The sequence below is a fragment of the Crotalus tigris genome, unplaced genomic scaffold (assembly GCF_016545835.1).
Source record: "Crotalus tigris isolate CLP2741 ecotype Arizona unplaced genomic scaffold, ASM1654583v1 scf7180000018323.1251302, whole genome shotgun sequence".
Classification (NCBI taxonomy): Eukaryota; Metazoa; Chordata; class Lepidosauria; order Squamata; family Viperidae; genus Crotalus; species Crotalus tigris.
The window spans coordinates 630880-654747 of record NW_024096943.1 but is presented as its reverse complement, the minus strand read 5'-3'; the positions used below and the strand labels follow the sequence as shown (position 1 = coordinate 654747).

At 41.0% G+C, this 23868-nt stretch overlaps 1 protein-coding gene across 4 annotated transcripts in view; it reads right to left on the bottom strand.

The window, feature by feature from the left end:
- Window positions 1-23868, bottom strand: part of ATP13A1 (ATPase 13A1) — a 34272-nt gene that overhangs the window by 4476 nt on the left and 5928 nt on the right. Inside the window, exons 4-22 of one of the 4 annotated variants that reach the window (XM_039350358.1) lie at window positions 23716-23788; window positions 22177-22332; window positions 20761-20830; window positions 20045-20151; window positions 19110-19239; window positions 18608-18663; window positions 17481-17607; window positions 16288-16425; window positions 13165-13285; window positions 12848-13005; window positions 11007-11242; window positions 8428-8538; window positions 6615-6740; window positions 5717-5825; window positions 5177-5376; window positions 4173-4269; window positions 3066-3250; window positions 1755-1872; window positions 1165-1361 (exon numbers count right to left, since the gene is read on the bottom strand). In XM_039350358.1, coding sequence (XP_039206292.1) covers window positions 1165-1361; window positions 1755-1872; window positions 3066-3250; window positions 4173-4269; window positions 5177-5376; window positions 5717-5825; window positions 6615-6740; window positions 8428-8538; window positions 11007-11242; window positions 12848-13005; window positions 13165-13285; window positions 16288-16425; window positions 17481-17607; window positions 18608-18663; window positions 19110-19239; window positions 20045-20151; window positions 20761-20830; window positions 22177-22332; window positions 23716-23788 — 2515 coding nt within the window. The remainder of the gene's footprint in view (window positions 1-1164; window positions 1362-1754; window positions 1873-3065; window positions 3251-4172; window positions 4270-5176; window positions 5377-5716; window positions 5826-6614; window positions 6741-8427; window positions 8539-11006; window positions 11243-12847; window positions 13006-13164; window positions 13286-16287; window positions 16426-17480; window positions 17608-18607; window positions 18664-19109; window positions 19240-20044; window positions 20152-20760; window positions 20831-22176; window positions 22333-23715; window positions 23789-23868) is intronic. The other 3 variants (XM_039350359.1, XM_039350360.1, XM_039350362.1) reach the window with 3 other exon arrangements.

The following is a 23868-nucleotide window of genomic DNA, read 5'->3' as shown; positions in this document are numbered from 1 at the left end:
ATGATTCATTATATTTATTCTAAATTTTCTAAACTAACAAACAAATAATGCACTTTATCTCTATTAGTATTACATTGTATTAGATTAGACCAGCAACTTTCTGCTTCTAAGAAAGTGAGAAGGAAAAGAGACAATCCTACACTCAGCCTTCCAGCAAAACAAACCAAGGACTCAGCACGTTGAGGAAGTGCTGAGAAAACCATTCAAAGAGGTGGGGGGAGGGCACTGTGCAAGCCCAGCAGCCTTGGAAAAGGTGCAGATGAGAGAGGGATTCCCTTGGGGACACAGTTGCTTGAGGGGAAATTGAGCTTTTCCCTTCCCCCTCCCCCATTGCAAGCCGGGTAGGAGCGTGCTTGGCTTGCAAACTTGGGAGCTGCAAGAAGAAAGGAGCATGAAAACATACACACATACACACACACTAAATTAGACCACAAAAAGTAGGCAGGAAATTGCCAAAACATGAGGCACCTGGAGCATCATCAAAACAAAAGCAAAAAACTCAGCGGTCTTAGAAAAGGTGCAAATGAGAGAGAAATTCCCCTGAAGACTGCAGTGTTTAAAGTCAAAGCTAGTTTCTCCTTGCCCCTTTTTGCACTCTGAGAAAGCACTCTCATAAACACATACCTTGGGGGGGGGAATCCCCCTCCAAAGAGGTTTTGGGGAAGCCCCCCCATTGCAAACTGGGCTGGCGCGCGCTTGCCTTGCAAACTTGGAGACTTGCACGAAGGGAGCATGAGCCCAGCTGGGGTGCTGGGAGGGGGAGAGGAGGAAAGTGAGAAAGAAGAGGAGGAGGAAGAAAAAGTAGCAGGAGGGAGAAAAAGCAGGAAGAGGAGGAGGCAGAAGAAGAGAGATCAAGAAGCGGGAGGAGGAAGGATGCTCAGATGTTGCAAGCCAGTTGCAAGCGCAGCCACTGGAGAACCTTTGCTCGGAGCAAGCTGGCTTCTGCCCTGCCACTCTCCCACCCCTGCCCAGACCCCTTGCAGACTCGTCACATGCCTCCAGCTGTTCCTAACTGGCTGCGGACTGGTATTGGTCCACAGACGGGGGGGGGGGTTGGGGACCCCTGGTCTAATGAACTCAATGGAATGTGGACTCTCTTATTCACTGACCACATTTCCTATCTTCCCCTCCACCTCCAATAAGGCATCTTTCTTCCAGTCATACCTTGGATCGGGAGATGAAAAGAAAGCAGCCGGCCAGGAGCAAGCCTTGCAGTGTAGCCTGGAAATCACTGAATTTCACACCTTCCAAATAAAGGACACTCTGGCTATAGGCCAAGATGAGCGCATTCAGTGCCAAGATCTTGAACATCTGGAGCGTGGTGACCAGTGTACAACGGCCCTGCTTGATCACGTGGCAGACTGCAGAAAATGAGAGAAGATTTCTGTTTAGGACTGTTACGTTGTGCTTTTTTCATTTCCCTTCAGTCTAGGAAGGCCTCTGGAATTCCAGAGAAGGTGACAACACTTTTTTCTCCAGCTCTGCTCTATTCACTTATTCACTGAACTTTCTCTAAGGGGCTCCAATCTAGGTTTTTTAAGTTGTGATGCACAACTTAGATTTAAGAGATATATGTCCCCTTCAACAGACAGGATTCTACTAACTCTAGCATGAAAATAAAATCACACTGATTACTATCTACATTCACTGTGAAACTACCAAATGAATATATGTCACTGCTGTAGAAGTGCAGAGTGGGCCTTAAGTGCACAACATTCCTCCCTAAGCACAGACTTCCTTCCTCCCATACTTACTGCACTGTATAGAGGAAAGCTTAGAAGTGAACGGAGCTGCAATACTGGCATCACCCAACTTCACAATGGGTATTTGTTCCTCCTCCAAATCTTTTAGCACCTGGCTGATCCTCTCCTGCTAGAAACAAGGGGAGGGAAAAACATCCTTGTTCAATGTACAGCATGCTCCCCATCAAGCTATCCATACCACAAGAAGTAGTCCTCAACTTACAACCGTAATTTGGATCGGAATCTTGATACAGTTGAGTGAAACATTAAGCGAGGCACTCATGTGACTGCTTTACTCAATGACCGCAGTCCCGGCACTCCCAATTGTGGTTGTTAAGCTATCTTACTTCATTAAGCCAAATCCCAAGAAAGGAGTGTGGGGTGCCTCAGGAGGCTCTGCTCGGGGAGCTGAAATTTCCCCCTGCCAAAATCCAAGCAGGATTTTCAATCCCTGAGCAGAGAGACACTCATACATGGCCTGCGCTGGGCCTCCCAGAGCCTCCCCCGTCCCCAAGGCATCCTAGGCACCTTACCTTACTGCCCTGCCTTTACATTCTCTGCTTGGATTTTGACTTCCTCTTGTCTCTGGTAGCTGGCTGAAAAAGCTGCCTGCCAAAAGAGTTCAGCTCCCCTCTGTGTGCAGAAAGAACTTCTCCAGCAGGGTGCAAGACCTTCAGAATTTGAGTTCTGTTTCTGCACCCCAACATAGGAATTCAGCTCCCCTAGGCAGATAGCTCTTTCAGCTAGACCTTGGAGACAAGGGGGAGTCCTCTCAGCAGGGGGCAGCAGTTTGCAAACTTCCCTGCTGGCTTCCCCAATAATTTTCTGGGAAGCCAACAGAGAATGCATACTGCAATCATGCAATCGCGGGGATGCTTAGCAGTCGGTCATAAAGGCGAATAGGTTGCCAAACACCCAGACTGCGACCATGTGACTGTGGCACTGGTGGTGCAATGTTCTGCGATGGCTGTTTTAATTCCAGACCATCATTAAACCAACAGTCGTTAAGTCCTCTGTCTCTAAAAGAAACCCCCATAAAGAAGAAACCCCCATACAGAAACGCTGTTGTTTTCTAGGAACAGGAAAGACAAGAAGACAACCCGTTTAATCCAAAGAGTCGGGAATTTAAGAAATTCCAGGTGCGTTGGAATTCCCATTTATTTGAGTATTGTTTCTACATGCACTGAATAAGGATTTGTAGATGGAGTTCTGTCTTTCCCTTCATCCTCCCCCACCCCAGTTCACAAAGGAAAAGAAATTCCAGAAGCGTAACTGAGGCCAGCAGCAAGAGACAAGAGAAGTAAAACAGATCTAACCACCTACACGTTGTACAGCCAGCTGCTCCTCCCTAAGAGACATGAGCCTGTGTTTGGCAGCTCGGGAGGTGGGCCTCATGTTGCTCCCAGCGAGAGAAGAGGAAGTAGCAGGTCTCCCATCAGCCACTCCATCGCGAGGCTTTTTTCTACGCTCGGGGATTCGCTCCGGGGCATTGGCTAGTAGAGCCACACCTGCAAGAGTGAATCATATCCCTGATGACACAAGCAAGCCGTTTTCAGGGCAGGTGAAAACCGGGCTAATGAGTCAAAAACCGATGATCATGAAGCATGGCTATTAATAATGCTTAATATGCTCTATCTGCTATCATTTACAGAATATGGAATAAAAAAAGTACATTAAATGCATAAATGTGGAAACTGACCTTTTTAGCAGAGATGTTGAAGTATAAATGCAACTTTGATTTGGTCGTATAAATATAACGTAAATATATAACTATAATACAAATATATAAATTCATTAAACAAATAAATAATTTTAAACAGGATGGCTTGTTTAGCTTTGCACTGATAGGACTTTTAATCAAACCAATTGATTCCCCTCGCAGAAATATCGACATAATTAGTTGTGAAGAAAGATTAAGTGTTTAATCAACTAATCCAATCAGTCAAAAGACAGTAACAATTAAATAATTCAGAGTCTAATTGGTCAGCAGATACCTACAATTTACGGCAACACAGTTTGTAGCAAGGCACCTCCTACTGGGTGAGGATAGAATGCTTCTCAGATGCTTGTTCCAATGAGAGCATGAAACACTTCAAAATAAAGTACCGTACTTTCCAGCGTATAAGATGACTTTTGAAAGCGTTGAAATCGGCACCAAAGTCGGGGGTCGTCTTATATGCCAAGTCATCTTATACACTGGAAATAACGGTAGTTTCCGGCGTATAAGATGACTTTCTACCCATGCAACTCGGCGTCGAAGTCGGGGGTCGTCTTATACGGCGGGTTGCCTTATATGCCGGAACATACAGTATCCTTTTTGTTTTTTTAGAATCACAATTCATAGAAAGTTAATAAAAAAGCAATTAAAACGCACAATAAACAGGCCCGGTTTTCATCCAAATGACAATCTTTAAATGAATTAACACTCACCCACATCAGCATGCTTCAGAGCCCCCACGTCATTAGTGCCATCCCCACACATCAGAGTCACGTAGCCAAGTCCTTTCAATGTTGTGATCACAAATTCCTATCACGGGAAAATAAAGAATCAACAAAGAAAATTTGCATAAAATTGCCCAGGTTCTCAACATTTGCAATTCTGTACAGAAAGTCCTCAACTTACAACTGTAATTAAGTCCAGAATTACGGTCACAAGAAATTACAGTTGTAAGTCAAGGTATCATGTCGCTAGATCTGATTTTTTGATATTTTTTTGTAGCAGTCATTAAGCGAGGCCATATCACACACTCCCCGGACATTTTTTTGGGCTGGAAACCTGCAAAAAAAGTCGCAGAGGTCCTGTAACCATGGGATGCTGCTAACAGTCATAAAGGTGACAAAATGCAATCATATGACTGTAGAATGTGTGTGGTCATCCTAACTTCAAAAACAGGTTATAGATAGCTCTGGGAAAGTCTGTTCTAACTTGAAACAGTCAGTAAATCTGCCACATCAGAAGCAGCCTTCCCTCTGCTTACTTAGAATTAAGTTGCAAGTCGAGGACTACCTGTAATCTCCTAAAATGAAAAAAAATGGAAGTCTGATATTCATGAATAAACTAATGGCTTTACTAGGTTAGGATTGGGCAAGGGAAACACACAAACACACACACACACATGCATATTAATGACCCCACTGAATCATCATTTCAGAGATGTGCAGATGAGTCTTGATTCCAATCTTAAGGCACCTCCCACTAAAGGCCATAGCTCTCCCAAACTTAAAATCCGTGGCTGCCTCATGGCAGGTAACAAATTTATAAAAAAAAAAAGTTCTGGAAGAGATGTGTCTATTGTCAGGTAAGAGTTAGCAAACTATCCTAAAAAATTAAATTAAAATAAAATAAAATAAAATAAAATAAAACCTCACAATTGTTTGTGTTAATCAGCCGAAGGGCAACTGGGCTGGGTATTAAAAGATAAAAGGTCACCTGCCTTCTGCTTGGGTGCAACACGTGCAAAGACCTGGATGTGTGGAATGAGTTTCAGCAGCAGCCGGGACTCTGTAGCCTGCAGATGAGCAAGACCCTCCCCTGTGATGCACAGATTGTGGTTGCTGATCAGCTCCTGCAGTGAGTCTGGGGCAACTGGGAGGACAGTAGTGCCGTTGATGGATTGCCATCTCCAATCGGAGCCTAGAGCAGAGAAGGGAATTAAGCACAGTGAGGTGGCTGTCTGTTTGGTAGCACTCATCCAGGAAAAGTACTATGGGATAACAGGGGAATAATTCTCCTGGACACCACAGGCTGAAAACTAATCACCCAGTGGAAAGCCATTGTAAACAACAAGCAGCAGCAACGACCAAAATAGCACCGTGTGATTTTACTAGCTCCCAGGAAAAAAGGGCTAGGCAATGATTTACATGTCCTAGAGAGCAAATGCTGCAAAAAGTGACAACATGCTCTGTGCAAAGTTACAGCACCATCTGTCTTCTTTCCCTCCCTCCTCTAAGAGGTGTTTTTTTTTTTTTTTTACCTTTACTAGGAGATGGCTGCAATATGAGAGTCTGCTCCTTTTGGGTGAAGTGCAGCTCCTGGGCCACGTGGCAAGCAGTCAGTGGGCTGTCACCTGTTATCATCACTACCTGTACAATGGGGGTAAAGAGCAGGTTTGTGCCACATGACTATATGCAACATGCAGTGAAGCTGCTTTGCAGAAATGGCCATCTGCTTCCAGAACTACCGCTTGAAAAAAGCATTCTGGAAAACGTGCATAGAAAAGCAGCATACCGGCCTGCGGTAATTAAAAATACAGCCTTGCTGAAGGGTGCGTTTCCTCTCTCTCTCCCCCAAGCAATTTTGCAAATACAGTTTTGATCCTTTTGTCTCTCAAAGAAGAACATCCCATCTTGTGTCATGGGATAAAGAGGGAATACCCATGCCACAAAAAGGAAACATTGTGTTTGCCTATGTCCTCCATTCCAAACAGGAGAAATATATCCTATCCAAAAGAACTGTTCAACTCCCGTAGCAACATGCCCACAGATGCTGAGAACAGAACAGCATGGCAGGGCTACTGCAAGCAAGCCTGGGAGCGCTCCAAGGCTTTCTCAGCTCCTGAGGAAAACTGGATGCCTGACTGGGTGGTTTTTTTTCATCTGCTCCTGCAGGATTTTTTTCTGTCTGCTTAGCTATTCTTTTAAGATTTATTCTGCTGCCCTAGCCAATTTATCTAAGAACATATAGAAAAAAAGATACCGTAATAAGTGTCATCCCTTTGGATTGGAGGGGGTGACAAAAGAACAGTGCGGATCCAACAAACATGAAGAGGGGATGAAGAATTAGGAAGACTGGTGAACTTATGCAGACTGGCTCAAACATTTGCCTAGGCCCCTCTTCTTGGTTCCTTCCACAGTTTCTCAGCCACAACTCACATGGTGGGAAGCGTTCAGGATCTCACGGATAACGGGCTTCGAGTCGACTTTAAGAGGGCAGGAAACGACAATGAAGCCTGTGAACCTCAAGTCACATTCCAGGGCCTCCCGCTTTATTTCTCGTGCCTTTGAATAGGAAATACGTAAGATGATTATAGCGAAGACTTTTTTACATTAATGTAACCTCCTTCCCCTCCCCCCCTCCAATGAGTGATAACTTGGAAATAATTGCATGCCCTTCTAAAAGTCACATAATTAAGTATATTTAAGATGTGAATCCAGATTACATTTAAATATTTTTTTCCTCCGTGCTCCAACATCTTTATGACTTCCATGTTTTATGATTCTACTTTCATTCCATGTTGGTCCCGAGTTAAATAATATGCTTCTTAAGTGGGACTTGATTTCAAATTGATTATCGGTGATTGATTTGGGCCTATTGCGTTCCATGAAATAACCAGTGTGCTTTTTTTTTATTCAACAAAGCAAACCATGCCACAGTGCAAGGCATGACCAACTACTGCCAGTAGGTCCCCTTCTTAGAACAACCCATTGCCCCTCCCCCTCTACTTTTCTCCAGTCTATCTTCTTCTCTTTAAATTCACTGGAAACCGTTTGTCTTCAAGTTCATTCTCAGTCTAACTTTTGCAGTATATCACAATTCAGGAGGGTTTATGTCACCGATCTCTTCTTATCGTATCCAGGAAGCTAATTCACACTAGTTGCTCCATTCATGCTTGTTGTTTGGTTGCTTCTCTCCCTATTGCTTGCTTGCTGTCTGCTGCAGCGACAGCAGACCATACCCTTGTTCTGAACACTTCTTCAGTACTGCAGTTGCTTAAGTCTTTGCTATGCAAGGCCATGCTGCCTGCACTTCTACAGCTTATTATTTTGCCCTCTTAGTCTCTTTCTAACTCCCTCCCCCCCTCCATTGCCTTGTGCGTCTCTTACAGAGCAGCTTTCCAAGCAGCAACTGTGCACCATCAGTATACTGCCTAAGCTATAACAAACACCCCCCCTCCAAAAAAAGCAGGCTTCATTGTAAATTTGCCACATGAGAAGCAGCCTTCCTTCTGCTTATTTAGAATTCCCCGGTAGGAGGAAAGAGGGCTTCACATTAAGAAAGAAGGCATTAAGAGGCTTTACTCTTCTGAAAGTCTTCAATGAGACCTTCAAAATATACAGAAGATGGTTTGCTACCAAGAAGAAATTGGAATAATTCAATTAAGATGGTTGCTCCCATTGCTCTCTCTCCCACCCACCCCCCTGCAAGTGTGAAGTAAACAGAAGGAATACCCCATTTTAAAAGGGAGCATGTAAGCCATTGCCTATAAATCTAACGGGATTACTGAGTTATCATAGACCAGTGGTTCTCAACCGTTTTAATGCCGCGACCCCCAACAGGTCGTAAGTCGAGGACTACTCAACCGGTCGTAAGTCGAGGACTACTCAACTGGTGCAGCACCGTTTGCAGAATGGAACTTTTGGTGGGCTCAGCAGGGCAGAGACAGCCTGGACAATTCCTATTGGCTTTTGAAAGCCAATAGAATTAGACTCTATTCAAGAGAGTCTATTCTATTGGCTTTCAAAAGCCAATAGAATAAAAGGGAGTAGCACAGCTAAGGAAAAGGGGAAAAAAATGGCTGACTGCGTTGTTTGGCAACCCCCGTGAAATGGTCGTTCGACCCCAAATGGGTCCTGACTCACAGGTTGAGAACCACTGTCATAGACGGATTGCATCTCCCCGAGCACCAAAGTAGCTTATGGCACATATGAGCTTGCATAGCTATGGGGCAGAAGATTTGAAACTTACTTGCTGATGAGTAAGGTGCCCCAATTCTTTGTAGCCAAGGGCCAAAACTCTGGCTCCCTCACGTGATATCTCTGTGTGAATAGCATCATAGGTACTGGGGCACTGAGAGAACTGCACAAAAAGATGGCAACTGTTACAATAAATACTGCTAAAAGAAAAACCTCTAATCAAACCGACAGTTACGTTCACATAAAAAGGGGTGTCAAGACAAGAAGGGCACGCATGTCACCGTGAGATACCGAAGAGACTTGCAGCATAGGCAGAGAAGGTCAGGATCCTTCAGTCAATGTTATATTGGTCCAAACGGGCATCCTTCCAGGTATATTGGCATTATGGCTGCCAAATCTGCAGCCAATGGTTGAGGATACTGGAGCAATAGCTCTAATATACCGTGTTTCCCTGAAAATAAGATCGGGTCTTTTTTTTTTTTACCTCCAAAAGAGGCACCAGGTCTTATTTTGGGGGGATGTCTTACTCACCTTCGGCATCGACAGGCCTGCCCAGCAGGTCCATTTCCTCTGGGGCCAAAGAAATAGCTTCATTCTGCAGCTGCATTCCGGCCTGCATTTCAGTCAGGCCTTTCTGGAAGGCCTCTGCAGCTGAGGACCAAGCTATGGATTCAATCCATGGCTTGATCCTCGGCTGCAGAGGTCTTGCAGAACCGAGCTATGAATTGAATCCATAGCTCGGTTCTCGGCTGCAGTGGCCTTCCGGAAAGGCCTCTGACTGAGAAATGCAGTCCTGGCTGCAGAAGACACTGCAGAAGAAGTGGGCGGGTGAGGAGAGGCCTGGCTGCAAGGTAAATGGGTGCGGGGCATGTGGGGCAGCTCCACACCGCCACCCCCGCCCTAGCTTGATTTTTAAGCATTTGCCTCGTCCCAAAACTAGGGCTTATTTTGGGGATAGGCCTTATATTAGGCCCACCCCCAAAATCAAGCTAGGGCTTATTTTCGGGGCAGCCTTACTTCGGGGAAACAGGGTAGCTGGAGGGCACCAGGAGTGTTGGACATATCTGGCTCTTTGTTCTTCTCTACTTTACCATACAAAAGTAGAAGTTAAATGATCAAATGGAGAATTACAGATAGTACTGTACTCGACTTACAATCAGTTGGGATCAGACTTTCTGCTGCTAAGCAAAGCAACCGAGTTGCGCCTGATTTTACAACTTTTTTTGCCATAGTTGTTAAGCGAATCACTACAGCTGTTAAGCAAATCTGGCTTCCCTGACTGACTTTGCTTGTCGGAAGATGACTGGAAAGGTCGCAAATAGTGATCACATGATCCCGGGACACTGCAACCATCATAAATACTTGCTGGTTGACAAGGGCTGGAATTTTGATCATATGACCATGGGGATGCTATGAGGGTTGTAAACGCAAATATATAAATCGAGGACTATCTGTATCAGCCTATGGACCATAGGAGCGTTTAATGGAATGCCAATCTACATATGGTGTCCTTTCAGCTAACCCAGAAAAGCAAGTCTTGTGACAAACGGATCACCGTTTATCCACTATTCTTCCCTGTTCTGAAAAAAAAATCTGTTCCTAAAGAGCAACTACACATTTTAATAAATATTACAGAATACAACATTATCATTATGTCTTCTTTTTTAAAAACATACTTGCAACAGATACTAGTTTAGCTGGTTTTATGAAAAGGCTGGAGAACTTTATGAAGGATTAGTCTCTCAGTAGCCAAGGAAGTTTCATCTAACTCAGGTAGAAAGGGAGAGTATAAACCACATGAATAAATCAAGTTAAGAGTCAATATGGCAGATCAGACACTGGACTAACCAGTAACAGAACACCATCTCCATCTTATTCTCCTTTCCAGGATATTGCACAGCTGATCGCTGAGTCCAACTCTAACTTACCTGTATCACGTTCCAATCCAAACAGCCAAGACTCTCTTCTCACTCTATTCCCACTTAATATTACATCATAGTATTGTGAAAATTATTTTCCAAGACTTGGAAAAACATTCTTACAATTAAACTGATGATAATTCAAATGGAAATATGGGCGTAGGTGAAAAGTATACCCTATGATTTTCTGTAGTAATTACACAGATTCCTCCACTTAATTACAATGCTACAGTTGGAGTTCTCTTCCCAACCCTATCTGGTTTGTCCAACTAAAATATCATCAGCAATTAGCCATATGCAATAAATGCAAGCTTCTTTGTGCAGCTATCCAAAAGCCATTAAGACTCTCCCATGCCAAAGCAATTCAGATTTGCATACATTCAAGACATCAATTTCATGGGAGTGTAATTAATTAATCCCATTAAGTGTTCCACTAGTTAACAATTAACCAGTGGAACAGCTTGCCTTCTGAAATGGTGGGTGCTTCATCACTGGAGGTTTTTAAGAAGAGATTGGACAGCTACTTATCTGAAATAGTACAGGGTGGACTAGAAGACCTCCAAAGTCCTGTCCTGTCCGATTCTCAACTTGAAAAAATGTTTATTAAAAATGTATATATTACTTCATGTAAAATATTTTGAAATCACTTACACTCAGATTTAAAAACAATAACACATGCACATGGGGAAGGAATTTGCAGAACACGGCTCACCATTTTATGCAGCATCTCCGGGGCCCCTTTCACAGTTGCAATGTAACACAGTTCAGTGGAACCGACTTTCTCATAGGAAGCCAAGACCGACATTCTTTTCAGAGCACTGGCAAAATGAAAGCGCTGGTGAATTTTCAGTCCCTGAGTTTTAATACTTCGGGGGAAAACTTTCTCATCTGGAAACAAAGAGATCGGGAAATCCTGAAAGGGTTCAACACTGCAAGCGGTAATCTTCCCTTTGAATTGTGGGGGGAGGGTTTGGAGACAAAAAAAAAAGCCCTCGTTTGTACCGTTTATCCAAATGGCAGGAGCACACCTTCTCCCCCTTCTTCAACCATGGGACCTACCATGTAATCCCTTTACAAGAGCAGAGGCACTTCTAGAGACTGGAAGTCCCAGTGTACTGCAAAGTCTCCAGAATCAAGAGTGGAAGGAATTCAGGCAGCGATCCATAGAATATTTGCAGTTCAATGCAGTGGTTAAGGCATCAGTTTAGAAGCCACAAGACCATGAGGTCTAGTCCTGCCTTGGGCACTAATCCAGCTGAGTGACCTTAAGCTAGTCACACTCTCTCAGTAAGGGCAAACCAATTCCAAAAAACATTGCTAAAACTAATCCAGGCAGTCACTAGGATTCAAAAACTGACTTAAAGGCCCAAAACCGAAACAAAACAATAGGCAAATGTAAAGGCATTTAGGGACACACACACGGCAAAAGGGCATTATCAGCAGGAAATCAGTAGGTTTTGCTACACTGCAGTGTTTCTCAACCTTGACAATTTTAAGGCTTGTGGAATTCTGGGAGTTGAAGTCCACATGCCTTAAAATTGTCAAGGTTGAGAAACACTGTGCTAGAGTGATATTGCTAACTTCATTATAATAGAGGAGAATGGTATGAAACTGGTGATTTGAATATTCCCCAAGGTGAACTGGTTATGAAAGCGACAATTTTTGCAATGTATACATATTGGGAAAACCATATAGTTCCAAGTGTTGGTTCACTTACATTGCAAAAAAGGTTTTTTTTAAAAAAAAGGAAAGAGACAGAGAAAAGGATGGGGTTTTTTTTTTTTTGGCTTGGTGTTGTTCATCAAACTGATAATAAATTGTGAAATATTTCTAAATCTACTAGGATCAGAATTCCATATTTGATTTGATTCTCAGCAATAATATATTCTAGGGGAAAGGATCTTGTGACATAACAGTTAAGGAGGAGATGCTTTAAATATTTTTCTTCATTAAAACTTGTAAAGGAAATATATAATGTTGAGCTCAAAAAGCTGTTACAATAACAGAACTTTGAACAGGCAAAGTGAAAACTGATATTCTCAATATATCAACTGTACTTAATGTGGGAACCTTTTAAAACTTGAAAAGTTGCTATTGCTTTTAACCTGACCCATCAATACACCATTTGGATAGCAACCATTTCTCCTGCTTGTTTTTTTTGCCAGGTAAAGCTCACAGAGGATGACTCAACAGGACATTATTTAAAAGAAGAGTTTAAGGTCCACTTACTCTGAGTTTCCCAGTTACCATTTAAATGGCCACTGAGTTTACAAATTATGACTCTGGGCAGATAACGTAGGATTAAAACCAACAAATTCCAACAACAAAAATGCCAATAACCCATTTTTAAAAAAAATTTATTCTGCGTGTTTAAGACACGTTCTCTGTACATGGCCCAAATAAAATCTACTATGACAGAACGATATGGGCATTTACTTTCTTAGTTCCTTGGAACTCAGAAAATTTACTGCATGTTTCTGTGAAATGCCTGCGATCTTATAAGACAGAGGGCAGGAAAAGCTGCTTTAGGGCTCAGGAGCTCCTCCAGCCTACCTTTTGTCAGAGTCCATTCCACCGCAGTAAGCATGGCTTTCTCCAGTGGGTCACCCACCAGTGTCCCATCATCCAGCTGCATCAAGGAATGACATGTGGCAATGACCCGATGAGTCTCAACTGGAATGTCTGACACGGGGATCACTTCTTTCCCCTCTCTACAACAAGATCAAAAGGCCATGCTCAAACAACTGGCTCCCAGCTTAACAAAACTAATTCCTCTTATGATCAGGAAACTCAGACAAGGAAATGATGGGTAAGTCAAGGGGCCCCAAACAATTCCAAACAACTCTGCTTCCCTTAGCTTCAGGATTTACCTAAGCCCAGCCACACCTCTCACCACAAGGTTGTCACTGGTGAGTGTGCCAGTTTTATCAAAGCAGCAAATATGGACCTTGCCGGCAAAGGGGATGCGGAATGGCTCTGTGCAGTAAACATCTGCAAGAGACAAAAGACATATATGGGTGAACATGCAATAATGAAAGTCTGGTTTTTCTTTACTTCTTTTTATAAATACCGTCTATCCACCCCCTTCGCTCACATTGTATTTACTCGTTTAAAAATATCTCCATCCTATATATCTGAAACCCCAGAGATAAGAAAACAATTTAAGCAGGAACAGGCCAAGAACTTCTATCAAGAATCTTTACGGGGACCCTCTCCAACTTTGAAAGTTTGTTAATCCTTTAGAAGTACCCAAAATCCTAGAGTTTGCAACCTACAACGTGATCCGAGTTTCATTTAAGGCTTGACAGAATTTTCACTTAAACAAATTACAAGGCAATATAATGTGCCATTTCTTTTTACTGAAGGCACTGAGCCAATATCGTATTTGTTGAAAAACCTGAAACTTTAGGTAACGCCCCATTTAGCAACTTTTCAGCCAATCTTTTCCTCTATATTTTGATCAATCTTGCATATTAGCTTATCGCCATTGTGGCCCATTCCTCTTTACAAAACTATTTCAGCTCAATATTTTTGCGTTGTCTTGCATAACAGATCACACTATAACTCTGCAGTCGGGTTGAGGCAAAGCCTTTTATTTGGCCACTCCAAAACATTATATTTCTTCTTTTCCAGCCTTTTTGTTGTAAACGTTATCAGTAGTTTATGCTGCATAACCCCCATTCGTCAGCTAACACACAGAAAATTGGTCATTCTCTTGTAGAATTTGCTAATGAATTTTGCTGGAGTGCAGTTTTTCATTTTCTTCAAGCCTAACAGTTCTCAGTAATGCCAAAAAGCTCCACTTTCAACTCATCTGTCCACAGAATACTTTCCAATAACCAGGTGATGTTTGACAAACATGAGAGTAACGGAAAGGTGCTTTAAGGGCAGCAGGGATTTCCTCCCTTATGTCCCTGCAGTTTTGTTCAGAGTTTTCCTTATGGATTCCTGAATACTGGCATCTGGCAATACAAAACTGGTCTGATATTTTGAGATTCTTTGTGACCCTCAGAGTAGTTTGTCTGCCTCTTGGGATGATTTTTATTGGTTGATTACTCTTGGAAAAAGTAACAGTGGCTTGGCATAATCTCCCCCCCCCCAATAATTGCATTAAAAGGTTTAAGTAAAACAGTAAAAAAATAATAGAAATAAGACAGGGGGGAAATAGCAAGAAAAATATATGAAAAGAACCCCATGCCAAGAAAATGATTCCCCACCCTCTTTGTGACAAGAATAAACAATTCCCTAATTGTTTTACCTCCTCTTCGCTAGCAAATATAAAATGCTTAATCCCATAACCCATCTTTTAACAATAGGCAAAATCACATGAGTAACTGTCTTCAGTCCACTTAACACTAATTAGCACATATAAAACTCAACAGTCCACATTTCACCTCTTAACTGTAACAAAATCCCATTTAAAAGTCATGAAATGTTCCCAACATTTGGGTATAAACGAAATAAAAAACCCAAGATTAATGAAACAAAAAGGGACCATTTCCTCTTTATAAAAAAAACCAAACGCAATACACAAAACTCTACATAATGTCTTATCTTCAAATACGGATCCCATATCACCCTATAGGCATATCCACATTTCACAATGATAAAATAATCCCACTATCCTAGCAGAGAGGGGGAAAAAACACCTAAAGTTAAACATAGCAAAAAGAAACAATATTTCCTTCTTTAAAAATAAATTCTAAACTTCCTTACTTTAGTTAAAGAAAAACAAATGTAAAAACCATTTTAAGTATCATAAAAGTACCATGTACATAAAATAATTATTTACTGGAAAAAAACGTTTACATCGTATCATTTTAGGCAAATGCAGTATGGTATAATTAAAACAACAAAAAAAGAATCCACCAGAATTACAACATATCGATTTTTATCTCTGATACAAAATACAAAACAGGCTTTTTCTATAATTATTCCAGAGGTTGTTAATCCTTATTACAAATTTCTTTAGTGTCTTAAAGAGGTTCTTTTATAAGGAGAAATTGCTTGTGCAACCTCAGGTTGTTCTCTTTAATCCAGAGATCAAAAGGGAACCGATCTGCTTTGGCTCCCTTGTGGAAGGTTGCAAATTGTTGATTCTGTTTGTTTTCAGTTGGCCATCTTTCCTTGGATGTCCTGGCTTGGCATATTCTCTATTGGCACGCTATCTATCTGCCTGCATGTGGATTCATAGAGGCCAACACCTTTGGTAAAAGTTTTGTAGCCCTTGCAGTGTCATAAGCATCAACCAGAGAGATCTTGGAGATCTCTTCTAATTGAGGTGTCATCCAGAAATGTGTGCAGCAAAGAGCATATTCCAATGGCAGCAACCAACACTATGTGATATGTTTTTAATAGGGGAAGGACACTCAGAGTCATTGACTAGATATCACTATTAAATTATCCCATAACCAAATTCATATATTTTTCGTCAACGGCTCAGTGTGTTCTGTAAAAAACATGGCATAGTTCTCTCTGTTCTCTATTTAACTAGAATCTCTTTCTCTATTAATACAACTTAGCACGTTGTAAGTTACAATTCTTCAGAGATACAAATAGGTCAAACTGGTTTCACCACCTTTTACCACTGTTGAGTGTTAAATTATATTCCCAGAACTGTTAATGCTTTGTGAGAATTCTGGGAGTGTCAGATCAATATTTTGGAGAGGTTGCATTAGCAAATGTGCAAAGTGAAAATTCCTCATGTCATCTTAAATTCATGGGAGATTACAAGGGAAGATTTCAGTTGCTTCGTTGATCCAGCGAAGGAAATACTTGAAAGCTCTTTTCAGTTGCTAATAGTTTTGCAAACCACATTTTTATATTTAAGGCCAGAGTACTACAAATCACAATGACTCAGCCAATGAAGTCAATAAGCAAAACAATTTGTAGTGTAAAAGATGGGTGTTTCCCAGAAAGATAAATGCCATTGTCTTTGAACTTTACATTTTCAAAGTTTGTAATCTCACTCTCCCATGATTCTTGGAACTTACATAATTTGGCAAGAGCAATGAGTGAGGTGTTGACGGCTAAGGAAAGCTCAATTGGAAGTTCAGGGGGAACAACCGAGGTTAGTATTAAAGTACATTCCAGAAAGAGCTTGTAACGGTTCCTGCTGGGGTCTTTAGTGCCTTGGAAAGAGGAAAAGAGACACGTTTGGATTACATATCATTGCTGCACAATTCACTAAGGTGATTGCTAAGTCCCAGAACACATGCTAGGGCACAACGAAACCATAAGCACACCATGGGAAATTAAGTGCCTTCCGACTTCACCGTTTTAATCTACAGACAAATCTACTGATTACAGGTAGTCCTCAGTTACGACAGTTCACTTAACAATGGTACAAAGTTATGACACCACCCTCAAAAGTACGTATGACATAGTCCCAATGTTATGAATGTTACAGCATTACAGCAGATGGTCATCCTCATAGGGACCTAACTGGCACTAGCCCTGCTATGCCAGCCCACTGGCTCCTCCCCATCCCACCACCAGTCACTCACCTTTGAAAGATCTGGAGTCAGGGCCATTTGGCAGAAAAGCGCCCATCCTTTTACACATCCTCTTGTCCCCTTTGCAAAAGGCTTTTCGTGTGGAGAATGGAAACCTGTAAGGATTGTGCCCCTGAAGGCTTCTGTTTTCTGTGCCAAAAGCTTTGGCAACGGGGATGGAGGCCTGAAAGAGCACAAGATCCCACCCCCCCAAAGGCTTCCATTCTCCATGCCAAAAGTTTTTGCAAACGGAACGGAGGCCTGAAGCAGCGTGAGATCACGCTCTTTAAGGCTTCTGTTCTCTGCGTCAAAAGCTTTCGCAAAGGGGAGAGAGACTGAGGGAGCTCAAGATCGCGTCTCAAAGGCTTCCGTCCTTGTTGCAATAGACTTTTGGCATGGAGTACAGAGGCCTGCAGGGGTGTGAAATCACGCCCCCAATCTTGAAATGTATCAAGGATATTGTTTCTTTTTAAAATTCCACCTTGCTCCTGGGTACGGGGATGTGCTACAATGCTGTGGAATCCAGCAAACAACAACCAATCTCTTAAATAAAGCAATCAAATCAGTAAGACATCTATCCCATTAATAAGGCAGCCATTCTAATAAGAGTATTCCTTTCTGCAGATCATCAAGACCCTTGCCACTCCCACTGATGTTATATTCCCTTCTTGATTAGACAGGCCCAAATTTACCTTCGATCCATACATAGGCTGCAGCAGCAATGGCAAAGACAAGGAGGAAAAGAATGAAGATGAAAGTTTCCAAGTTGTTGGCTGTTACCCTTTTTACCCCGAAGAGGATTGTACGTAGGAGCTTCCCCTGAGAGGGAGGAAGAGTAATCACTCCATTATTTCAGAGAAATTACTGACAGAGTGCAACACACAAAAAATGTGACTAATGTCTAAATCCCCAGAGAAGTGCTGCCCAGTTTAGAGTACTCTAGACATATTGAAATGCAACTTGTGGACCTGTGGAATTTCCTTCTCTGCAGTATTATGCCAAAAAAAAAAAAAAGTCACATATACTTTGGCTATTAGAACCCTGTCAGCAAATCAAACGACTCCCTTAAAAGCTAACCCTAATGTTTAAGAACCATTTTATTAAGAAGAGGGTGTCAAGCTATTTTCCAAGGCGCCTGAAGGCAGGACAAGAAGCAACGGGTGGAAACTAAGCAAGGAGAGAAGCAACCTAGAACTAAGGAGAAACTTCCTGACAGTGAGAACAATTAACCAGTGGAACAACCTGCCTCCAGAAGCGGTGAATGCTCCAACACTGGAGGTTTTTAAGAAGAGATTGGACAGCCATTTGTCCGAAATGGTATATGGTTTCCTGCCTGAGCAGGGGGTTGGACTAGATGACCTCCAAGATCCCTTCCAACTTCATTATTATTATTATTATTATTATTATTATTATTATTATTATTATTATTATTACTACTACTACTATTATTATTATTATTATTATTATTATTATTATTATTATTATTAAGGTTTAGGAACTAAAAAAAAGCATCAAATTAAATATAAGTAACACAAAATGATAACAGGAAGATGGAAGACTTGAAAACTGTTCCACCCTATTTACTCAGACGACTGGCTTTCTTTAAAATAAGCAGCAATCATTTCGTCACAATTTTAACTTTGCTTGAAGTTCTAGTTACAAAGGACTTTGGGTAGTGGAGATATATGTATGTCTTCAATTTGTAAGTTAAATCATACAGAATCATGAGCTCTGAATTACAAGTTCTGCTTCTTGAGCTGGGAAAATGAACTCATGACTTGTTTTCACATAAAAGCACAGAGGTTTTATACCTGCTTACCTGAGAAGTATTAAAGCCTGTCCTCAGAACATAGGCCACACACCCATTATCAACAGCTACAGAGGGGAGAAAGAATATTATTTTGTAGTATATTTCTATAAAACAGCTCTATAAATGGGGAATCTGGATGAACTCTCCAGCAAATGTGAACATTACAACAGCTATGCAAAAATGTAAAAAGTTATCATATATCAAATGGAAAAGTTATCAGCTGAAAAAAAGAGCCTGCTTGGACTAGCTATATTTATCAGTAAATTCAATCAATATATTGCACTACCCTTTCTCAGAATCGGTAACAGTGATCTGAGAAGCAGTATCTGATTACAATATTCTAGGAAATCAAGTCAAAGAAGTTAAAATAGTGGACACAAGCAGGAGGAAATGTTTTTCTGGTTCTTTTCTTCTCTAAGGGAAATTATATTTTACTGATTTCCCCCCCCCCCCAATCTCTTCCCTTGCCCCTGCTCCCAATTCTGTTCATGCTACTTCAGTCGCTACATACGTTTCAGGCCAGTACTGGCTTTTTGTGGTGGAATATGCTGCACAACTTTTGTTCCCCCAAAAATGACATGCAACCTGGAATCCGCTTGCATATCCAGGACATGATCAGGATCCAAATCCTCAACGGGCTCCTATAGGAGAAAACAGAACTTGAGCATTAACAATAAGTGAATAACAGCTACTTCACAAGATTTGCTTAGACAGGCAGAGATGCAAGCAGCCAATCTTTGCTGAATTCTCTTTATCTACATTTTGGCTTACTCAAATGACATACTCTCTGAAAGATTCAAGATGGGGAGACTAAGTCTTTCATACAGGCAGATGAGGGGTTCTCGTATTTAATAATGTTTAATATAATAGCAGTTTTACTAATATATCAGTTTTGTGTATTTTGTGCATTTTTCCTCAATGTTTGTCACTCTTTATGAATATTTAAAAGTATAAAATGAGAAGTTTTAGTCTTATTTCAATTGCAATGAGAAATGAGCAACAAAATGCCAACATATTTTCTCCTATTTATTACAACTGTATTACAACCATCCCATTTACCATCCAACATTCTCAATTATTTCAATTACATTTAGCTAATTAAATGTAATTATGTTTAGCAGTTATCCTTGTTTTAATACTTCCTCTCTCTGCCTGAAAGAATACAATCCTATCATTTCCCCCCATCAACCAATAGGCAAAGTTGGTTCTTCCAATATCAGAAGATACTCCTTCATAATTTTCCTTTAATTTAGTTTACACTCATGCAAAAATCATTGTTTAGTCTCTCGCCTTCTCCTGCTTCACTTTTACAATGATTCTTGCAGTCTGCCCAACCTCATTCTTTCCTCTTCACCCTGTCTCCGTTTCTAGGTCAAGGAAACACCTTGTACAATATTGCATTCTGACAACAGTACTTGACCAAATTATAGTCATTGACTGGCAAACCTTCATTTGAGGGACCGACTCTCCAGTCAACATGGCTTCGTCTACAATACACCTTCCTCGCAGCAGCAACATGTCGCACGGTACAAGGTTCTCATGGGGAGAACGGCCTGAAACAAAAAGTTGAATGCTCAGAAAGGAGTTGGGAGAAAATATGGACTAAGTCTGGACTAAGTCAGGATCTAGATTACTCGAAGAATTGTGACGGACTTGCAAGATGCTCTTCTTTCCTCAGCTTAGCTGAGCTCAGCTGTCTAGACAGCACAAATGAAGGATGATTTTCTCACTTAGTAGCAAAAAGATTGCTGGCATATCAATCCTGTTTTGCTAGTATGTTATGCCTTCCTTCTTCCTGAGTCTCTCCAGTGAGGCCCAAATGCATTTTGCCTCTTCTAGGCTGCCTTCTGCAAGTCCACAAGGAAAAATTATGTAAAGAATGGCCGGGGGGGGGGACCTTCAGTACCATTTTTGTCATAAAAGTAACCATTTTTACTAGCATGTTTTTCTTCGTAATAACAATATTAACCTAAATTCAGCTTATGTCAGAAAATGTAGCCTCACAGATCTGGACAGACTTCTTTCTGTTCTAATCCTCAATCAATACCTGGCAGTTTTACTGATATATAGGAGTATCTGAATACAGACAAAAACCAAAAACACTTTGACACAGAAAAAGGTGGGTAGTTCTTCATTTGCAACAAGTAAGGGACCTCTATTACCAACTGAAACAATGTCCCCTGGAATTATCTCATCACTGGAAATTGGCCGCCACTTCCTGTTTCTGTAAACCTGAAAAATAAAACAATAGCAAAATAATACTTTAGAGCCTTGGACAGGGCTGAAGTAGCTCTATAGAACCAATACCCACCAATGTTAACTTTCATGGTACTTTTTTTTTGGGGTAAAAAGTTTTTATTTTCAATTTTACAATACATAACATTCTTAAAAATACTTCAGATAAAAAATAAAACAAATTGATACACAGCACTTTCGGTATTGCTCACCCATTTCCCCCCAAACTGCGTCCTCCCTCTAACCAACTTGCCTCTTTCCCTCTTCTTCCTCTTCCTCACTCACCCCCTCTCCTCCTTCTCCTCAACCTCCTACTTACTTCTCACCTTCTTCTATCTTCTCGCTCCGGATGCGGTCCAGGGGAAATGCCCGAGCAATTCCTCTCTCCAAATTGAAACATCAAGATTATATACAATAAAACTATTTCTACTTATCTGAGTTACTTAAACTTCAACCCATCCTCCCCCCACCCCCCTCCCCCCACCCCGACTTCCCAGAGCAAAGTACAGGGTTATGCAAACATATTAAACATAATCTATTTAAGTTTACTAATTATACAATAACCAAAATCATACTAACCCTTAACTCTCTTCAAACTTTAACATCATAAGTTTATAAACAAATTCATTACTCATAAAATAAGTGAAACTTTGTAGTTCCATACTTCTTCTGAACATATTCTATCCATCTTCTCCATACATTAAAATATCTCTCTTGTGAATGGTCCTTTAAATAAGCAGAAATTTTAGCCATTTCTGCTAAATTAGAAACCTTAAATACTCATTCTACTTTCATGGTACTTTTAACTAAAAGTACTGGTTAATAAAAAATAATATAAGACTAGAAAATGGATGGAATGAATATACATTTTCTCCATAAATTTAGCCTGTTACTAGATTTATCCAAAATTGAATCACTGTTTTCCTGGAAGAAACCAATAAATTTACAAAGCAAAGAAAAATGGAAAGAGGTATCTTAGAAGCCAGGGAATACTAGAAGGAGAGAAAAATTTACATATTTGGATGACAAATGAAAAAGATTTTGATAATTAAGCATCTTTCTATCTTAGCTTCTAAGACTCAGGTCACCCTTCCTGTCTTATTGAAATCACCACATAACCACTCAGCTTTTCCTGACAGCTCCTCTTTCTTAGCAAGCCCATTTAACAAGTACAGCAACTAACTGTTATTCGCATCACCTTGAACAATGAGACCTTCAGTATTCTGGAAGCTAACAATTGATTAGAATCTCTGCGGATGGGGGGAGGGGGAGAGGAGGAGGAGGAGGAGGCACTGGAGCCTTCAAGTTTTACTTGAATCTCATCATCTTTTGCCTTTGCTTACCTGGATCATGTAGGGTTTGTTACCCATTTTTCGGATCTCAGACATGTTCCTCATTTGCTGCTGGACAAGGGATGCTTCAAAAGCTACCAGCATGGAAAGAGTGAAGACACTATAGTACCAGTATTCATCCAGGCACCACAGGCCCACACAGAATACCTGTGAAAGCAGAAACAAAGGACTTTATGGATCACACAGTTTGGCAACTTTATGAAAGCTAGGAGCCACAATGAAATATTTTTCAGCAAGAGCAGTAATAAAAAATGGGCAGGCTCCTAGCCATTTTTTTTTTTTAAAAAGGAGAGAGAGAGAATGGAAGATCTATTGCCTTTGTTAGTTTCCTGTTTTAAAAGGGCAGGAAATGCCCCACTGCATTTTTTTTCTTGCAAAACTGGTTGAAGTACATGATCCAAAATATTTTTGGGGCTAAGTGTGCACTGATGCCTGTTTCCCATCTTTGCACTAGTATCTATAACAGTGATGGCGAACCTTTTAGAGACCGAGTGCCCAAACTGCAACCCAAAACCCACTTATGTATCGTCGGGTACCGGGTGGGTATGGCCTATTGGGTGGGCGTGGCTGCGGTGCTAACGGCAGACTGGGTACGACTAAAAAGTTCAATCAATCAATTCTAACTTTGCCAGATCTTTTTTTCCTGCGAGAAGTTGAAATTGATTGATTGATCGAACCATTTTTTTTTTTTTTTTTGCACATGACAGCAGAAGCCAAAAGCGAAAAGGTTTTATAAAACCCAGCTGAAAGCCTAGGACTGGGGCGACAGCACTCGTGCCCACAGAGAGGGCTTTGGGTGCCACCTGTGGCACGCGTGCCATAGGTTCGCCACCACGGGTCCATAATAAAGATGAGGTTATCACAATAATGAAAAACAGAATCAAGAAATCATTAATTTGAATATTATTTTAGTCATAATTTATTATATAAGGGTAAGGAAGGACTCCTTATCCTCCAGCTTCCTCCCTCCCTCCGGAAGAGGAGATAAAATGGTTCTTCCAGCATTCTCAACCAATATGGCTGAGACTTTCTTACTTACTGCTGCAAGTCTAAGAGTACTTGGAGACTCTGAAAAAAAAAATCCCATGTAACTACTATATATTATTCATAATTTCTATTGCATCTACGAGGAATAATTGACTTACATTTCTATCTGCATTTATGGGAATCCACTGTTTTACAGGATTTAGTTTATATGCATCTTGATCAATAAAAGAATATTCAGTTTTTATGTCAATTATAATCCATTTTTCATCAGATAAACTATAAGTAGCAAGAAAGTAAATCAAGATGGTCTGTCTCAATGTAGAAGCAAATTGGGTTAAAAAACAGTTGATTTTCCAGTTTCTTCGCTGAGGATATCTGAACAAGTCCATACTAGCCAGGCAATTGCATAAATAAAAAGTTGACAACTCTGGGAATCAACATTTTTTGGGACAGCATTTACTTATCACTTTGTCAATTTAAGGAACAAACCAAACAGTAACAAAATACACTTGATGTTGTACATTGACATACAGCTTTTGTTACCTGAAAGACGAAGAAAGGAGCTGTTGCTCTCTCTTTGAAGAGTTCCAGGAATTCTGGCACAACCATTTCTGCCCTATATGAAAAGCAGAATCCTTATTCATTTTAGCACTCACCAATTCTTGAGTCACTCAATTTGCAAAACTTTCGGTTTTG